Source organism: Nesoenas mayeri (genome assembly GCF_963082525.1).
Source record: "Nesoenas mayeri genome assembly, chromosome: 10".
NCBI lineage: Eukaryota > Metazoa > Chordata > Aves > Columbiformes > Columbidae > Nesoenas > Nesoenas mayeri.
Window position 1 is genome coordinate 12,275,467 of NC_137560.1, and position 20,549 is coordinate 12,296,015.

At 40.6% G+C, this 20,549-nt stretch overlaps 1 protein-coding gene across 1 annotated transcript in view; it reads right to left on the minus strand.

The window, feature by feature from the left end:
• Positions 1-20,549, minus strand: part of LOC308043971 (contactin-4) — a gene marked incomplete at both ends in the record, with an annotated part of 157,556 nt that overhangs the window by 108,511 nt on the left and 28,496 nt on the right. The window contains 2 exons of the mRNA XM_080350395.1: positions 12,905-13,080; positions 14,141-14,267. Of these exons, the coding sequence (XP_080206521.1) occupies positions 12,905-13,080; positions 14,141-14,267 (303 nt within the window). The remainder of the gene's footprint in view (positions 1-12,904; positions 13,081-14,140; positions 14,268-20,549) is intronic.

Genomic DNA, 20,549 nt, shown 5'->3' on the forward strand with positions numbered 1-20,549 from the left:
AGGAGCAGATGCCACCCACACACGCTAGATCTTGTGTACCATTGCAACAGAATAATTACTGGGAATTAACAATAACGTGATACAATGCACTCTAGCCTTAGTATCATTGTAATTGTACTCAAAATATGTCTTTGGTTAGGATACTAATAATTCAGTTAGATTAGCAACCAAACCTTTGATCCATACTTTTAAAAAAGGAGTATTTTAGACCACATAAATTGCATGGGGTCTTTGGTTTGGTATTACACTCTTAAGGCTTGATTGTAATCTCAATACAAGAAACTTGAATGTTTTAAAATAAATTTGAAAATAATTGACAAACCAAAAACTTAAACTTGGCCACTGGCAATTCTGAGTATTCTCTAGTGGACAAATCACGACCTTTACTACATATATTAAATGAACTTTGAAGCACCCATACAACAGGAAGTAATAATACAGTTAAGAGGTAGCTACTTCTTCATATGTGGGAAATGCACAAGTCACTTAGGTACACAGAACCAGTCAAGACACCTAAAGTCAATTTTTAGGCATGACTTAAAGAGATTTATGGACCATAATCGGGTTTGCCTTCTTATACCTCGTCTATAATTTTAAGATGATCCCAGATTTAGAATTGCATTTAAGGTCATACACAGTCCTTGAATCAAAGTCAATGGGATGGTTTTTATTATTAAAGACCATAGGACTCATCTCAAGGGTATTCTGAATAGGTTGGCAATGACACCTTGTCGAACAAAAAAAATTTAAATAACCAGAGAATTTGGCCAACTCTTCCTGGTTCAGACTGAATAAAGAACGTTCTACCAAGAGATAGCTTGTATTCCCTCTTCCAAATTGTTTTCACCAGATTTGCATAACTCTCCATACACAACAGAGCATACTTCCATATCCTGGACAGAATACATGACCAGATGGAGACAGAAGTCATTTGCATCACTGCCCATGGAATAATATGACTTCATTGTCTGCAGACTATAAACTAGGCTAATTTGGCCCATAAAACAGTCTTGAAGATGAGATTCCAGTGTATCTCAATCAATTTCAGATTTTAGAGGACATTGGCTTGAAGAAATCATAGCCCGTCTATATGAAGGCAGGCTGAAAGCACTTTAACTGATGACTAGCACCCACAAAAGCATTAAAGCTTTTTGCTCTCGAAACACTTGACAAGATTTGCCTCCTGATATTTATGGCTCTAATATCTCTAAACACTGTCTCTATAAAACCTGTGCCTGACTTTTTAAAAGCAAGGTTTTATGTCATCCCTTTCACAAATATACAAAGATTAAGTTCTTCTGCCCATGTCCTTGCTGCTGTGTCAAAACTACACAGTAGGCTGTGCAGTTTGGAATAAAACCCCCTTTGATACAGGGCTTAATAGAATTTCAGTTTAAGAGCTGGTGTTCTAATGAATAATTTTTAGAGTCACTGATTTGAGAAATAGTTTACAAGTCTGGGGATGAAAGCTTTCTAATTTGACCTTTAGAACAGAAATTTCACTGGGATTTCTACTTCAGTGAAAAAAAGAAGTTGTACAGGTAAACATCTTACCATTCCCCCACACTGCCTCTCCTTTAGAAAATATTTTTGCTTGGACTTTATTACCGTAGGCATTAAACAAGGTACTGCCAGTGCATTTTTCCAGGTGGCTAGCTCCTATTTGGACTTCTAGACCTTTCCTTTCTCTGATCTTTCCTGCACAGAAACTGCCATCATTCTCACAAGACACAAAAATTCTCTGCCATGGGGGCATCTGCAGCTGGAGGATTTTCAAGGCAGGGTTTTCTGAAGGCTCCGCTCAGCTATGTGATAAGAAGAGATGCGTAGCTGGAGGAGATGCAGGTTTGAACTCAAACCAGATGTCTTCAGAGGAGGCTCCTTGCCTCCTGCCAGGGCAACGGGCTCACAGCTAAGCCAGAAGCAAGATGCAAGCAGTCACTCCTGGGCTGGGAAAGGAGAAAACTGGTATGTTGGTATGCAAGCCAAGATCATGTTTTCCTTCCGAGCCCTCCCTGTCACTCACATCTTTGACCTATGTATCATCTTGGACTTTGACATCTCTATGTGGGTTCTCATATCAAGACTTTGTTTAAATCTTGCCAAGCCTTTCCAGCCACCATCTATCAAAGACAGGCTGATTTTTCTACCCACATGGCTAAAATTCCTCCTCAGGCTTTTACCTTGCATCCCAAAGACTGCAACAGCTTTTCCTCGAGCATTACCAATGCCACTGGTAACACCAGCTGCAGGAGTCATGGATCCACTTTCTCCTTCCTCCACCACACCAAGCACCAGCTGCTTCTCCTCACCAGGATGGCTCCACACTATTGTCAGCACCTTGCTGGTATTTGATCATCTCTTCCAAATAGGCAACAAGGTAGCCCACACGCTTTTTTGCCTTCCTTCATGGCACTCACCTTACTGGGGAACAGGGACTCCTAGCAATATCTGCAAGGCACCCACACTATTCTCTTCCCAAATCAAATCTTTCTTTTCTGTTCTGTTGCCAAAAGAAAAAATCCCCCTCTACTTTATGTTCCATTTCATAAAAGCTGCCTGTTTACTATCCTTCTATAGGAAATATTTCAACTGTTCATTTTGAAACAGCTCTCCTGCTTGAGACAAAATGCTGAGGACTCAGAAAAATCTATTTTATTACTTTAATCTGGAAAAGCTGGGCAGACTTTTCCCCTTGGGTTGACTTGAATGGAGTTATTTCACACTCAGAATTTTTTTATATTTTCCTAGCAAAGCAATGAGTTATTCACATACTCTCTTTCCAGCATGGATGGTTCTGCAATAGCAGAGAGTAGTACTTCTCTTGGTGGCAGGAGATATTGCACAGCCCTCTCTCACTTGATAGCTCAGCATTAGCATTGCAGATGCCTCACGCATGCTCTGCTGCACCTTCTTACTTTGTGCAGCTAAATGAATGCAAATTTAGACCCCAAATAATGTCAAATAATGTGACACAAACCTGCTCATCTAGAAGTTTCAAAGAAAAATTTCCTTTTACTTGATAGAAACACACAAAAAAAGACCTCACAGAGATCCTGATCCTCACAGCTCACCTATGGAAACGTACATCACTATGCTAGGCAGCATCTCTTAGAGAGGAGATATTTTTTCATTCTGTTCATCTCTCACATCTAATGAATTATGAAATGGCAGTCACGTTTGTTGCAGACAGGAAAACTAACACGGGACCACTTTTGACAAACATATTTAAAGCTCTGCTGTCTTTTGCATGCCAACACTGACTTGCTGGTTTGGCTTTCCAGAAGAAATTAGGAAAGAAAAAATAAAACAATGAAAAAGCAGACACTAGGATAAAATTGTTCTGCACGGGCCTTACATCCCATCAACAGGAATGGCAACAATGTTAGAGATTCCACCTCTGACCTTTGGGTACAGCCTGTGCTTGACCAGGGGGTCTTGTAACTGATATTTTCCATACATTTAAAGACAAAACTGATTCACATTGATATAGAATCAGTAAGATTCAACCTAAGGATAATAATTATTTCATTTGACAGACTAGGGGATTTTCAGCCAAAAGGGAAACTGTTCCAAAAAGTATCCTGATAACTGAGAAAATAACATAGACCTCCTGATTCCCTGCCCTATTCTCTATCCACTGGACCTAAAAGACCAGAAAAAGTGATTACAGTATGCCACAGAAACATATGCTTACAGCTTTTCAGCCATTTGTGCCAGTCTAGGATCAGTTTTTGCAAGATCTTTGGAAAGATTTGTAACGGGAAAGAACCCAAATTGGAGGAAGCCTTAGCTGCAACCACAGATGTTGATGTGGTTTGAGGCTCATCACGTGTCATTTGGACAGCAACAGTTCACAGACCTGACATACCTCTAATTTCTAATGGAGAGAGCAAGCAGGCAGAGATTAATTGTTAGGGAAACAATGCCCCAACTTCATTCCTGCATGAAGAAAGCATGGTGACCACAGGTGCATATGTGAAATCATGGGAAAGGACCACTGTGTGGGGACACAGAGTACCTCTGCTCTTGCTGCTTGTGACTGTATTGCTGTCAAAGTCTCTATGGTGTTCTTAATCAAAATTTCAAAATATTAATATTTGAAGGAAATATCCTTATTAAATCTTAAGAATTGTCTGAAAGTCGAGGGGGAAAGAACGCTTTTAAATGTACAGGTTTTCAGTTTTCAATCTGACTGAATAACTGAGTTCCCTGAAGGGTCACTGCACTCTCAACAATACTGCTTTATATTGGCATTTACATTTCCAGGCTATTTCATTATCATCAAAATAATAGTTTAAATGTGCAACTTATTTTCCTCTTATTTATGCACCTTTCTAGGTGTCATAGAATAAGCCCACTGGACATCAGAGGTAAGGACTGTACTCAATAAAGGCAGCTAGACTACATTCTGAAGTTATGCCAAAACAAAACTCCTCTAATATCATCTACATAGCTATTAAATTGTTCCTACACTTGGCTTTGATTTAAGAACAAATGCTCAGGAAAATATTCTGTAAATATAGTCACAGTCAGAGGATTAATACTACTGCTAAGGACACATTAATATTCACAGTACACTACTATTTTCATTCTTGCTTTTAAGCTTCGAAGAGTGGAATAGATGTCAAATAATGTGTACTGATTCTCTAATAATCTAGTGGCAAGCAGCCAAACGGGCCACTGATGGGAACTACTTTGCTGGAATACAGGTAAGTTGCAAAGGCTGCAGGAGTGAAAGGAAGAACAGGAAATTCTACTGATAAACAGCAGGATATCAGATCCTGCACAAAGCCAAGGGGAAAGTACGGAAGGACAAATCTCGCTCTCTCAGTTTACTGTAGGAGCTTTACAGTGTTTTCTTTATGACCATTCAGCATAGAAAAAGAAGAGTGATATTGAGTTAACAGGAGAGATGCCAAAGTGACTGATTAAGCCTCAGGTCAGAAGATCTTCAAATGCAGAGAGATCTACTCCGTTTCAAAGTGAGGTTGTCCCAAACACTTAGGCTCAGAACCGAAATACTTAGTGCTTCATTCAGAACATCAGAGAAAACGAGAAAACCATTTTTTTTATTTCCTTCTGGGTCCACTTGGAGTTCTCCACAGCACCCTGATGCGGTTTAGCACAAAGATAATTTTTGCAAGACTAGAAAGAGTTTCACATGACAGCAGAGCTTTTTCAAGGAAAGCTTAGATCATTGAACCGTGGCACACTGGGACCAAGTTGCTCCATTTAAGTGTTCATTTTAAACAAACACCCACATCTGCATTTAGTTCTTCAAGATCCAGGCCCTTGATACTAAAAAAATAACTATTTTGAATAAATGTTACTTTACATATTCAGGGCAAAATTAATAAATGTGGAGAGAGACAGGAAAAAACTGTCAAGTCTGTGCCTTGCTGTTCCCTAAATTTCTAAACCACAAAAGAAACTGCGGAGCTGCAACTAACCTGTGATCTTAAGTTCATTGCGGCATGATGCCCAGAGGTGCTGGTGGCAGCTCCCAGCCCTCTGACACCTCCCTGTGCAATACTCCCTGCCCTCAGCAGCAATATTTCTGCATGGTATAAACTAAAATACACTTCCTAAATAACACTGCAGGCTTACAAGATTACTAGCCTTGAGAGAAGGTATGCTGATTATCTATGAATGCTCTGCCACTGCTTTAAATAATGACGTATTCATCTTATTTATAAGCCTTGGGTGGAAAAAAAGCAGGTATAAGTCCTATGTTTTTCTGTTCTAAATTAAGCATCCTTCTATCACAGATGAAAGTAGGTTATATAGCTATCCTCTGCTACATACTCCCTGTTGGTCCTATTCATCAAAAAAGAAAAAAAAAAAAGAAAAAAGAAAAAAAAAGAAGAAGAAGAAAAAAAAATGAAGAGCTTACATGATGAGGCTTAGCCTAGTTTTCCACCCATCAGAAACTCTGTGGCAAAGGTGCAGAGGTTGGGAGCTGATTCTCTAACACTGACAACTGCACCTTACACAGCTGAGTTAGCATTTTGGCAAAGGAGAGAAACATTGGGAAGCGTGCATGTAGAAAAATTCAAATACATTTGGTGGTTTCCTTGTTAAGAACATGTCCTGTACCATACCAAACCCAGTCCTGGGGGCTCAAACAGTAGGACTGTCTGATTTTGGGTAAGACCATCAGGCCCTTTATTGATATAAGTGATATTTTTCCTGTAAATGACACCAGAGGAAGAATCAAGAATCCTGTTTACATGCATACAGGAGGAGCATCCCTTGAGCCAAATTTGTTGTAACTAGCCCCAAATCTTACCTGACAGCCTAGACAATTTTAACATTATAACTTTGCAGAAATGTGGAACACCACAAACACCTTGTGCTCTGCTTTTATGAGCTGTGACCTGACAGCTTTGTTTGTATAAATTCATGGAGGAAAATGGTGATGGCCAGAACATCCCAGCCACTTTGGTGTGACTGGGGAAGCCTGGGGAGACACAGCCGCTGGCAACAGACAGAAGTGCGTATGCAAGCTCAAAAATAATGCTCTATTTGCAGAGTTTCAGGAGCTACAAGACAACTGTTCCTTTAGGAAGAGTGAAAAGTTAAGGAAATCTCTTACCAGAGAATCTGCACCAAAACAGATTTATCTGTTAGAATCAGAATTTTAAAAAGTGCATCCAGTGTATATACGAAATGTTATAGTGAGGTTTTTTAGTCTCCCTGGAAACTGAAATAGGACAGTCAGCCAGAGGCAGCAGAGGCAGAGCCTTTGCAGCATGGTGTCATTTGTTGCTGCCGCAGAGCTGCTCCTGTGCACCACAAGGAAAACCTGGACGTGCAGAGGCTCTGAAAGGCTTCAAAGGGAAAAATAAAAAAGAGACAGCAAAAGAGATTTTGTGGTGCATATGGGAAAGCAGGCCATGTTAAGAAAACCACTTCCTGACAGTGTAAGAAAAATTAAGAAAATTTGGTTTTTTGAGGCAGATTCACTGGCCCTGGGTGAAAGCAAACTCCAGTTGCTTGCTGGGGGTGTAATCTCTGAATTTTAACTGTACATGTGTGAGGCAATGAAAATGCCAGGAAAAAGTGAACTAACCTATGGGATTGGAAGTCCAGGAACATGAAAAGCAGAAGGGTACCTGAACAAGCAATAGCTGAGCGTATTATCTCAGTATTTCAGTGAGAACCAGCCATGGAGCACAGGCACGTACATCCTGTGGTGGTGGTTGCAGGCAGGGACACTTGCCCCTGTCTTGGTGTGGGTCTGCAGCTCCCACCCAGGATGCTGAACACTCCCCCCACAAGGTACCCCACAGAGGCTCTTTACAAATGCTCTCACAGAGAACCAGGACAAGGAAGGAGCCAAGAAAATGTGCCAAACTGGGTTTCTGCCCTTCACAAGCAGAAAATCCTTGAAAAAATATACCTTGTGAAGAGGATGAGCATGGGCGACTGATGGGCTGCCAAGGGACGAGCAGAGCCGCACACATCCGCTATCCCAGCTGCAGTCCAACTCTGAAAAAAAACAACCCAAACCCTCCATCTCCTTGATTTCCAGAAGGTTTAAAACACATCATCTTTTCTCAACACTCAGACGTTAGTAATTGCTGCGGAAATGATTTAATTTGCTTGCCGAATGCCTCATTCAGCCGAGCGGTAGCGCATCGCTTCATTGATCAATCAATGCGATTGTTGTTGCGCTTGTTTGTTGAGGCAAGGCAAAACAGATACTTTGGTGGTTTTCTGAAAACGTTTTCATTATTAATTGTTCTTGAAAGAATTACTTCATTGATCATTTAATATCCAAAAAGAAAATGAATGCACTTCAGGGCAAGAAGAGGGTACAACAGTAAAGAATTTGAGCAGCAATTATAATTTGTTTCTTAGCAACTAATAGCAAAAATTATGGGATTTGCTTGGGTAAAAGATATAAAAAGAATCATTCCAGCAATGGGAATATTGAAAAAGATCCTTTTCAGTAAAATGTTGGAAGTAATTTTCTTTTTCTACCATCACAGAGAAATTATTTTGGGATGGTAGGTCAAAGCCCCAAAGTATTCTCATTACAACCACATTATTACTGTGTTTTCTGCTACCATTTGCACTGCACAGTGCTGAGTCCTAGCTGCTAATTCATGTATAACAATTACTTTCACAGAAATACTTCAATAAAACAAATTCCTTTAATAAAGTGTGGAGGGAAACAGTATTCAGAAACAATAATGTGATTCCCTGCAGTTAGGAGTATGTTCATGGTAACAAAGAAGTTTGAGTTTCTATAAATGGAAACCGTATGTCAGGTAAGTCTGAGGCGGCTGCCCCAGGTAGCAGCAGAGGGAAGCCCACCTGCAAACCCTGCCCTCCAGGCATGGTTTAATCTTCAAACACAGTAAAACAGTTCAATCTAAATTCCATACACAAAATCAGCCACTCTGCTTAACCTGGGCCGTTTGCAGGAAAATGAGGAGGAAAAGAAGGAGACCTTTCCCCTTTCATTTCACCTCATCTGCCCAGAGCCCAGGCTCCCAGGGCAGCACCCGGTGGTTTGCTGCCGCTCCAGCATCCTCTGGGGATACCTCCCTTCAGCCCCATCATCCCTGGGGTCTCCTTTGTTTTAAAAATTGGTAACTCAGTTCCCTGGACATCTTAATACCATTTTTGCTAACTGCAGAAAATACACACAGCATCAGCACGGACTTGTTAAATTACGGATTTGAAGGAAACTCTTCCATAGAAAATTGCTACGGGTCAGAAAGGCACTGATTTCAGGGAAGCATCTCTGCACAGAGCAGGAGAAAGGACATCAACAATCATCCCAGTGTGGGGGTATGATAATGTGCAAAATGCTAAAACTCCCTGACAAGCCGATCCCATTTCTCTAACAGCTCATGTTTCACAGACAGCACTTTCAGTTAGTTTTTGTAACAATGAGGGGCAAAAACAATGGTATGACTGAAAAACTGCACCCATTAGAACTTGATTTTTCTCATCAAATACGCATTTCAAAATCAACAGCATCTGACAACCATCAGTGCTGATGAGAAGGGCAATGACTACTGTATGGCTACTCACCTGCTCACTGGAGGGTTTATTTTTAAACCAGCATCACTGCAGGTAGCACTGTCTTTGTGTGCGTTTTCAGGTTAAACTGCAAATCTTGCTGAGGAGTTTAGGGCCAAATTGAGTCTAGTTATCACAGCAGGGAAAGGATATTTAATCTACCAGCATTCCGGATGGCTCCACGGGAGTAGACAAGGGTCATCTGCCAGGAGAGCAGACTGGAGTCTTGGCCCCATCCCAGGGATACATTAGCAGTGGTGATGGAACAGACACAGTCTGGAAACTCCCCAGGGCAGGGGGCAAAGGGGTGCCCTGACTGACTCTCTGAACTGCTCCCGGGGACATGCAAAAATGTCTGGATTCAACACTTCGTTGGTAAAAAACAAACTGTGGCCTTAGCAAGGTAAAGTAAATCTCAAAGTTAATCTAATTAGAGTTGCTATTCTACAGGTGCTCAAAAATCAGCTAAATGGTAAGATAATAATTGCCATTCTTTTTGCTGGGACAGTCCCATCTCACTCATCCCATTCTGCCAATGGGATTGTAAAATAAAGGATCTGGACACCACCTAGCAAAGAACCCAAACAGAAGAGGAAACCTTGCTTAGTCTTTTTATCCCTGAGCCATTTCCACCAGCATTGCTCATTTTGGACCCGTTTGGCCAGCTGGCCCTTTTCTTCATTACCAGCCTTTGGGAAAGCAAGGACACAAAGACAGTAGATAAGCCCCAAGCCACATGAAAGCGAGTACTCACCATGGTCACCCACATGTGGTGACAGCCTGGGGGCTTCTGCAAAGACATTTCTAGTGGGAAGCCATCAGGACTTAGCTGCCCAAAAGCACAATCCTTTGGACATCTACTACACTTGATAGTCAACAGGAGAAGGAATAGATTTGAAAGCCCTTGGGTCATTATCCACACAAGGCACAGTCTGGAAAATCAGCAGTAGCTGCTAGCAAATAATATTAACACTAGCAGAAGCCACCAAAATAAGTGAAAATGCATCTTAATACACAGTCCTCCAAACACACACTCCTGAAAAGGGTCTGCAAATATTGTGCAGAACAGGCTGATGAGCTCCTTTGGGAAGGGCATTGATGCTGCCCCGCACCAGGGACATACACTCTCTTGAAACCTTTCCCAGGACTCTTCTTTGTGATTTTATGTCTATGGAGATGTGAGTATAAGCACAACTTCTAGCACTTGTGTGCAGTAACGTTCCATTTTGTGAATTATTTCAGAGTTGGAAGAAATAATTGGGCAAGGACGCTGATTAAAAGCACAACCCGCCCCAGGGCATATGGCTCCGCACCGCGCTGTGCCGCTCTCCTGCCACAGCCACAAGCTGCTCAGCACCTTCCAGCCAAGTCAAAGGGAAAAGGAGCTGAGCACCAGGAACCAGTTGCAAATTCAGCACTTTGAGGGGTTTGGTCCAACCCTGGTACCACTAAAAATCAGTACAAGTTTTAGCTTCAACTGAAATGGAAGCAGAATCCAAACCATAGTTAACAGCTTTAATCATATGTCTGAATGGGTGGGTCCATCTCTAAACTGCCACATCAGAGCTGCGCTTCTCTCCAGCTGTGACTCCTTATTGATTTCAGTGTTATTTCCAAACAGAAACTACAGAACAGTGAATAAAATTGTCAAAAGCTAAGTCCCATCCACTAAAATAAAAAGTGCATAATATAATCTAGTTCAGCTTTGTTTTCATATATCATTTTGGAAAAGCTATTATTAGAATCCATATTCTGAGTTTAAAGCTTCTTTTATTTTCTGAGAGCCTGTACTGCCATAAGCACAGGGTTTAGTGTGTCATTAATCCTTATTCTGTTACTGTGGCACAACAGATTTCTTACTTTTGAGAGGAAAAAAAAAAAACATAGAATGAATTTGAAATGTAAATGATATATCACAAAGCAAGTATTGGAAGCAAATATTAGCACTTTTATCATAATGAGTTTGTAACCTAAATGCATATTTCAAGGACTAAATTGCTGACCCTCTGACCTCCACAGGAGGTTGAACAGCTAGATCACAGTTTAATCTTCAGTGAAAACACAGCCCTTGAAGAATGGATGAACATATATTAATGATGCCCCAAGATTCAGAATTTAACCCTTAAGATGAAGGGGAAAAAAGCTCAAAACCTCAGACATTAGTCTCAAAAGAACCAGCAAAAACTTTCCTCAGAAATAAAAATGAGGTAAAACAAAAATAAAAAAGTAATTAAAAAAAAAGTCACAACACATGATCAGGATGGAAAATAAGGGATTGCTCAAAGGGGGAAGCTACAGAGAGGTTAAGCAGTTCAGTCCTGAGTGTCTAACCAAATGGCTTTGCACAGCCAAATCACATGTGACAATGCAAGGCATAAGAGACCAAGCTGAAGCACTGGAGCTGGGTCAGAGACTGTGTGTGCAGTCTAGGTGCCAGACAAAGGGGTAAATTCAAGGAAAATAACTTGATAAAAGGCAAAAGTCCCGAGAGAGCAACCGAGGGCAAACAGGCTTAAGATAGCTCTCCAGCTCTCCAAATTGACTTTGGCAAACAGTGTGACCCCAGCCAAAGGGGTACTGAAATGCTTTGCTCCGGATGCTGCTGCCCAAGCCCACCTGACAGCCAGCAGACCAGGATTTGTAAGACAGAGCCTGCTGTGAAAGATGCGGTCTCTGGAGGGGCAGCCCAATCCAATATTTTATGAAGCGATCACCTTGACATACTAAAATCTGGAGTGATGAGATTGGTCTTGAGAAAGCTGTTCATTACCCATCCAGAGGGAAAATGCAGCTTCAGTCACAGAAAACCACAAGCAGGTCACAAGCAAACAGATAATAAATTGTAAACTATGCAGGGAGACAGAGGACTTGACTTTACAGTAATATTCCGCATTACAAATCACCTCTCTATATTGTGTGAACCTGGTGTTTATTGGCATTTTTATCTTTTTATATTTGTAGCTGGAGCACATCAGTTTCCCTTACCAGTTGGTGAAACACATCTTTCATTAAGCTCTACTGAAAGCCCAGCTCACTGTTACTGATGGCTTCGTGTCTGGGAACGGACTGGCCTGAACTCCTGCAGGCACATACGAGGGTATTTCATAGCAGGTCCTGCTGTGATTACTGAGCTGCTATGTACACCACTCCCCAGGCAATAGCACAGAGAAATCACAAAGGTGATGGATGAATAAGCCTGTTTATCTATTCTCTGCCTTCACCTTTGCAACTACATGAGAAAAAAGATGACTTGTGGTCCTACGTTATCATTTGCCCATTCTTATGGGCTCTATCCTGTACCCCCAAAATGTTCTAAGTTCATGTAATGCTGATTCACATCAAGACCTGTCTCTTTTGTTTTCTCTAGCTTTAGATAACTAGCTGCAACTCTAAATTTAAACCCAAAATAAATACGAAGCAGCCTGTTTTCTCTTTTACACAGTTACAACATACCACCCATACCTGAAAGCACTTTCACCTAAGTACTGAAATGTAGGACCAGTGAAAATTGCCACTGTGAATTTATTCCTTATAAAGAACCTGCTCCTTCAAATATTTTTAAGCTTTAATTCTCCAAGGGAATGAAAAATCAATGGTGAGATCTCATTTGCCAGACACTATCCTAGGTGGTCTCTTTCTAAAGAAAGACAGACATTTTACCCTGCATAGTACATTCAGTTTTAGACTAACAATCATAACACAAGACATTTATTAGTCTTTCACATTTCCCCTTCAAAACTAGGTGTTTTCTCTACTCCATGAACAGCTCAGATAATCCTGTGTACTGCATTAGAACAGGTATGGAAGGCAGGCAGTTTTTCCAGCATGCTGCAGGAATGTGGACTGTGATGCAATTCTTACTTACAAGCAAACTGAAGCTTTGCTTCTCTGCTGACAATCGTTCCAAATGGGTTTGTTGCTACACACTGGTATGTTCCAGTATCTTGGGTTTTATTGGGATTATTGATCAACAGGTTGCCTTCTACCATGCTGTAGCGGTAATCCATACTGATGTCAATACTGGTTCCATTTAACTTCCACCTATAGCACAAAATGCCAAAGTTAAATTCTGCTATTATTAATAAATATTCCTGAATATTTGAAAATACAACATGTAGCAAATAAAGATTTAAAACATCTTTGACTACTTATTAAAAAAAGCATGTAAATGAAGATTTTCTGCACAGTATTGAAATATTTCAGTATTTAACTGAAAGAGCAATATCCTTGACATATATTTCAGTCTCTGATATGATTAATGCTTCTGTAGTTGCAAGTGGTGCTGCCCTTTGGAATTAATAATTTTGCAAGGGGAAGTCCCACAAACAGAATCTTTAAACCACTCAAGTCCACCCAGGTTGGGTTTTTTTCCCTCTCTCGACTTGCTGGCTGCTTCTTTTTAAATTAAAAAAAAAAAAATCACTCACAGAAGATGTTGCCACAAGCTGGGGCACTCAGAAATTCCAGCACCATACTGTCCCAGTTACAACAATCCTCATCCCCCTCAGCCCTGGCTGGAACATGTGAGGGAGTCACAGCACACAGCCAACAGAGAAACGATTTGAATATGTTTGCACCAGTGAATCAACAGTTTATTGCATTAAATAGTCATGTCAGAAGACAGCACGATGGCTGAGGTCTGATGACTCTAATTGGTTTCGAAGTGGCATTTACTACAGTGAACAAAATGAGAAAGGCACCAAAGGGAAAAAAAAACCCTACAACCAAAATGATTTACAGCAGCAGCATCACTGTGGCAGTATGGCACCTTTTTTTTCTAAGGATCTCAGAGAAGTTGCCAAAGCTGAAAACAAATATGAGCTTTGTCCACATATGTGGAAAAGGATGGCTAATCTGGGAGCAAAGACTATTTATAATCTCTTTGTAACCTTTTTGATCTTTTGTCCAAATATTGCAATTGTGTTGCAGTATGAAGAGATTTCCTGATGACCCTTTAGGGTTTTTTTTAAACATTATCAGCATTGTGGTGGACTCCAGAGGCATCACAGAGTTACGCTGGGTGATGCCAGCAGAAGAGCTCTTAGGGGAAACTGCTGTAGTGTGGAGATCGTGCGAAAGAACAGTTAAACTTTCCACAAACCCAATGGTTGGTCTGGGATTTCCTTTCACTTCACAGCTCAGCTTCACTTTCTTTTCCTCGGAATCCAAGGGAAAGATCACGCTGTTGGGTTCCTGAAGAAAAACTGGCCCATGCAGTGTGTTGTCATCTGTGTTAAACAGAGGAAAAATGTGACAGGTACTTGATGGAACCTCCACATAACCAGTTTTAAAATATAAAATAGTATCTTAGCAGCAAGAGGCCATGCACCGTTCACCCTAGAAAAGATGTGATAATGAAACTTACTTTATTTTTTTTAGAACAGTCAGATTTTTTTTTCCAGAAGTCACTGAACCTCAAGTGGAGTCAACATTCAAAAAAACATTTGTGCACTAAATAGAGCACAGATTGAAACTTTACCCAAAGCTCAAATGAAGGGGAACAGGCATGATCCTATTGTGGTAGCACAGCTCACTTCAAAACAAAATGCTTAGTGATACTTTTAAACACTACAATATTTTCTCTGCATATTAAAAAAAGTCATTATTAAATACAGCTACAGCAAGTAAGGAGTTTCTGTCTTTTAGCTGCAGGGAAGGAACCTTGCTTGAACATTTTCTGATTGTGTTCTGCCCCATCATCTTCACAGCAGGTTCCTGTCCTTGCAGAGCACCGATGGGCAAAGGGCAATTCCATGGGCCATCACGGTGCTGCTGCCAGGACCCGCCGTTACGGGGCTGCCGAGGGCAGGGATTCGCAGGGGTGCAAGCATGAATATCACTTTAGCCAGGCAGTCAGTCTAGTCTGCTGCCAAAAGTCCATCTTGATGGACATGCAGGAAATTCGTCGGTATAGGTGGTCAGAGGACAAGCAAATATAAAGCTGATGGGCTGTACAAAAAAAAAAAGGAATGAACAGAAGATGATGCATCTTCTTGATGGGAGGAGAGTGAGACTGAATGTGAATAGCCTTCATATCCCCTGATACTGGGAAATCAGCTGAATTTATTTGGGATGGAACAATAGCTCTTTACTCCAGGGAGTAAATTCTGTTGTCTCCACAGAAGGATTTCAGAGAGAATTTGCCAGGAAGATTATAACGGAGCAACTTCCCCCCCATGTCTCATCCCTCAGGCACCACCACAAAAGAGAATACACTAAGCATACAGTAGTATCGGTTGTATTTATCTTTACTTTTAATTATATGTTAATGATATCTGACAGAGACTCATCTATTATTCAAAACACATTTCACATAATCTCTAGCTTTAAATTATACCTGTGTGCAGCTTACAGTTGCTGGCAGAAAAAGATAATAATAACCATTAAGCATACAAGGCTAGATTATGATATCCTGACTTGTTTCTGAGACCCAGGGCTGCTTCACTCCTTAAGCAGTTTCATTCACTGTAAGAAAGAATATTACCATCTGGCCCATAAAGATTATAGCTCTAAGCACTATATTAATAGCTTGAAAACAAGAGAATTAAAATACATTCTAACTTATCCAGTTTTCTAATTGTAAAATACAAAAGCTGGCCCAGTGTTCAGGTTCTATATAAGAGTTGCTTCAAGTCCCATAAGCAAGGAGCTTGATTGTGCTGGGACAGGCACAAACCAGAGCATCCCAGCTAATCCAGTTAGCAAACTGTGCTGACTCAGGTATGCATTGCATCAGCTGTGTTATCTGCCTCACAGCCCACAAAGGACTCAAGTCACACTAAGCTGTCATTTGCAATTATACTGTGTCAATTTATATCGTATCACATCAAGCTAAAGGTCAGATCCCCAGTCCTCCTCCCACCACAAGAAAACGCACCTTGTGTTAAAAAGCAGATAGCTCATCTACAGGTACACAAGCAAATCAAAGGGTCCAAACGCTCAACATAAAATACATCCCCATATCTTCCAGGACATTACTTGACCACAGGATCAGGGCCCAGATTGCTACAGTGCAGCATCTTGGGTGAGACACTGGTCTTCCAAGTACAACAAAATCTGTCCATACAACACCACAGGGAGTTTGACAGGGAGTTACATTTGTAAAACATTATAATCCACCTATATAATTAGTAAGCAAAGTATAATTTAGAAAAAATACATCAGACATGGAAGACAGAGAACTAGAAAGGTAGAAATAGTCAAAAATAGGTGAAAAGACTAAATAATCTAATTTGCTTAAGCTAAAATAGAAGCCCATGAAAGATCACCAAATTAAACAGCTCCCCAAATACAACAACATCTGCTGCTGACATTGTTTAACATTCAACTTTTACATAGCAGAAAAAATGCTTGCCCTTCCTTTAGCCAGCAAGAAGGAAAACCCTGGTATGACTGCTTCTTGGCTTTTGAGGGAACAGTGTTGGGTCAGGCAGGGAGAAACTCTGAAAGCCGCTGCCACCACATTAGTGGAACAGTCTAATGAGTGATTGAAATCACTGCAGCCCAGATCCTAACGCAGCATGTGACAAGAGCTGAGCCACAGTACCTTATAGAAGAGGAGGATTTGGTTCAAAGAACACTAAATATTCACTAATAAATAAAACAAACTGCTGTCTAGATTCTTATAGGAAGAAAACTACAAGTATCTGTACCATTTATAGTCCATTTTTGACTAACAGTGTTACAGGGCAGAAACAGATCTCAGATTTTTAGTATCAACACAAGCAAATGCATCTGCTCTATTACAGCATCCAGTTTTGTGGGAGCAAAATTTTGCTATCCAGATAAATTAAAATGTGAATTTTACTTTTTTTTTTTTAATAAAAGTAGTAAATTCATTTCTATTGCAATAATGTTCAGGGGCTTGCAATCACGAAGCAACAATAACACATTTTTAGTTTGTCACTGATGAACACTATCAGCCACTTGATCCACAGAAGCCCACTCATGTCAGAAGGATGCTCTTCCCTGAGCTTATCAGGCTTTTCCTGGGCCCTCCTTATCAGATTGTGTTCCTTAGGCTCTCTTTTGGTCTTTTAGTCAAAAAAAACCAATGAAGCAGTGCATCTATGCATATATACACATAAAGCTGCTCAGTTATTTTAGCTTGCTTTGATCTTTATGATTTTTAGCAGCTACCTTGTAAACCAGTGCTATTCCTTACACATTAGTTACTGTCCTGGGAAAATACAATAAGTAACCTTCCTGGACAAGCTAACTATTGAGACACTCTCCCAGTGACAGATTTTATTTTTCAGAGTTACGTTTCTTTTGCTTGAGTCCAAAATGAGTTAACCCAGAATGAACACTGAGCTGCCCTCAGCTCAAGACAAGTTGCAAACAAGATTGGTTACCAAAAAGCACTTTTTTTCCCTCCTGTCAGATGAAACAAATGTACTACAGCTCTGGGTCTACCTCCTTTGAGAGGAGTGTATTTCTTTCACTAAGATGCAGGATATAGGAAATTTCACTAGATTTCCTGATGGAAGAAATATTTTTAAACACAGTACGAGGTGTATGCCCATATGCTGGACAGAATGTGATATATAATTTAGAAGAACACTCTGCTATCCTAGCTTCTGCTGATAGTTTTTTTTTTTTTCTAGAGAATCACAAAATCAATTAAAAAATGCCAGATTAATTTAAATACATTTGAAATGATCATATTTTCTGTGTCCTCCCAGTACCCCAAACTTCAGAGCCAGCACATCTAGTAGGATGCTAAATGCTTGTCATCTTTCTGCGCTTTTGAGGAATTGAAACATGAAGAATGTCACCTGAGGTTAATTCACACGAACAGGTGAAACCATTCCCATTCCCTCTGAACATTAAAGCCAGTGATGGATATCGTTACCTAAATAGAGCTGCTTTAATTTTCATTGAAAGTTATGCCCAATTTGAGAGAAGGTTTAATTGAATATTCCACACTGTAGGGAAAGATAATAACTAAACTGAAGAGAGAATTCTTGGAGTATATCCAGTATAAATGATAAAAAATCGCTTCCTTGTTTGTTGCCGAGGGAGCTGGTTTCTGCTGTGTATGCTGGTGTGTTTTCATACAGTGCTACAAGTCAGTATTTCTTTGAGACAAAACTGCACCTTGGGAAGAGCAACTCTTCAGGAGACTGGAGAGTGAGGTGGATCGGACAGCTCAAGGGCATCACTGATTAACACAACAGCCTGTTCTTCAGGTTAGTCAGCTGCATTACGTCCTCTTGAGCAGGGAAAGACTAAATTGGACAGCTCACTCTTTACTTTTTGCCTATCAATTCTATTAACATCAAATGCACACACAAATGGCAATAATGGCTTCAAAATTACAAGAAAAAAATTTATATCACACAGTCCTACTACAAATAATTCCACTAACTTCTCGGAGAATAAGACCTCCTACAGGTGCTTCCCATTAAAAAGAAACAAAAATGTATTTTTTAAAGAAAGAAGATTTAAAAACTCCTGTGGGAAGTGTTATTTTTAAGGGAAGGGTCTCGTAGATCCGCATTTCTGGAGACAGTCACCACCCTGCCTCCACTGTTGGGCTGTTAATTGCTCCTGCCTACCACTGCACCATGGCTGACCCACATGTGTAAGAAAAAAATGGTCAAGACCAGAACAACAGCAGCAATCAGATACTTTCATCAGGAGCAAAGCTGATCACCCTACCACTGCGTAAATATGCACCTTCTGCAGTTCCACTGTAATGCTCTGAGCTGTGGGAGCAAAACACCCTCCCAGACATCTTGTTGGGGCCATCTCCTGCCAGCTCGCTTCTGGGGTGAGAAGCTGGATGAGTAGGAGAGCAACCCATCACCTCTCTCCTGACCCCTCGCAGCACCAGGCTGCAAGATTTGGCTTGTTTTGCAGCACCTCACAGGTCTCCAATAGGGACAGTGAGCTGGATGTCTCCTACCCCGTCACATCTCTTTTCTGACATATTTTTATTTCTCAGATTGCTGCTGTACCACATACAAGTACAGTTAAAGTGGAGAGCCATGCTGGACAGGTGACATCTGATAGGCAAGCATCTGATACCTGAGTTCAAAAGCAGTGTCAGATATTCCTCAGAGATGGTAACACAGCCATAAAAATCCAGAGGCTCAGAAGACAGGAAGAAATAAATCTTCACTCTCATAAACGCAGGCATGGAAGAGCTCCAGAATTTGAAATGGAGACAGTAATGGTCTGACGACTCTATTTATGAGTGACCTAAGTACCCAGAGCAGTTTGAATTAAAGGCAGGGTTAAACACATCCACCCCGAGGTGAGTGTGCTCTGACCTCCGAGGGCAGCCCGGGGTCCATCGGTGCAGGGAGGTCAGCAGCTAGCCCGCAGCTGCCTCTGCCTGGTTGCAAATGCCAAACGTGGGTCCGGCTCCAGCACAGGGAGCTCATCTGTGAAGCCTCTTATTTGGTCTGACTGCCCGTACCACAACCGTAGTGTAATTTCATCTATTTAAATGCCACATGATTAATTATAGCAAATGTTATCACGTCAGCACTTTTCAAATAAAATGTTGCTACCTGATCTGTACATGCAAAAGCAAGTTTTCCCCATGCTTTGTCTACTGGGTCTAGACAGCCGGGAGGAGGCAATTTCCAACGCAGTGTAATGAGTGACTTGTCCTATGACAAAAATCTTATTTAATAGAATATAATTTGTGTTCTCTTAGTAAGTCAACAGCATGATTATGATCACAGATGTTCTCTTCAGTATATGATAAAAGCACATTTCTCCATTACTGCAGAAAATCACTAGTTCCTTCACCAAGCAGCCTTTTCCCTGACTCATCACAGCTGACATCAGGAAAATAAACAGATACACTCACACTGCTCTGTTAAGGATGATATCAGCCCATGATAGAGCTATGAATGATTTGAAGACAATGGTAATGAAAATAATAATACTACAATGGAGGAGCATTGGGGTATCTTCAGGTCCTCTGCTGAAAGACCAGTTAAAAAACACAACACAGAACCACCCACCTGTTCATTAATGATCAGATTATTTGTTGACCTCCAGTGCTGAAATAGTAGAAATAACCACAGGGACATTTTTGAAAGACACTTTAAAATACATAAATAATAGTCAAACTTGTTCTGATGTCTCATAAGTTAAGCTTGCGCCCTGAGAAAATCATTCAGCAGAGTTTTATATCCAACCCTAGAAACATAGAATTATGACAGGAAATTAAAATACTGTCCTTACCAAGCACAATATTGTTACCACTGAGCAGTAATAACAAAGAAAAAAAAAAAAAACCACACACATTTTTCTTCTTGAAGTAACAAAGACATATTCTGGTTTTGAAATTAATAAAATCAGTTTCACCAGGGTTCTCTAAAGCTGCTGCATAACATCTATTCTGAATGTGCTAAAACATGTTCTGTCACATGGAATAAGAACACTAAACTCACATTATCTAAAAACCCACTATAAACTGTTTCTCTATGATCTGTGAAGTAAATTAACTTTGTTGCTGTTGTGTACATACAGCTCTCATGGATTTGAGC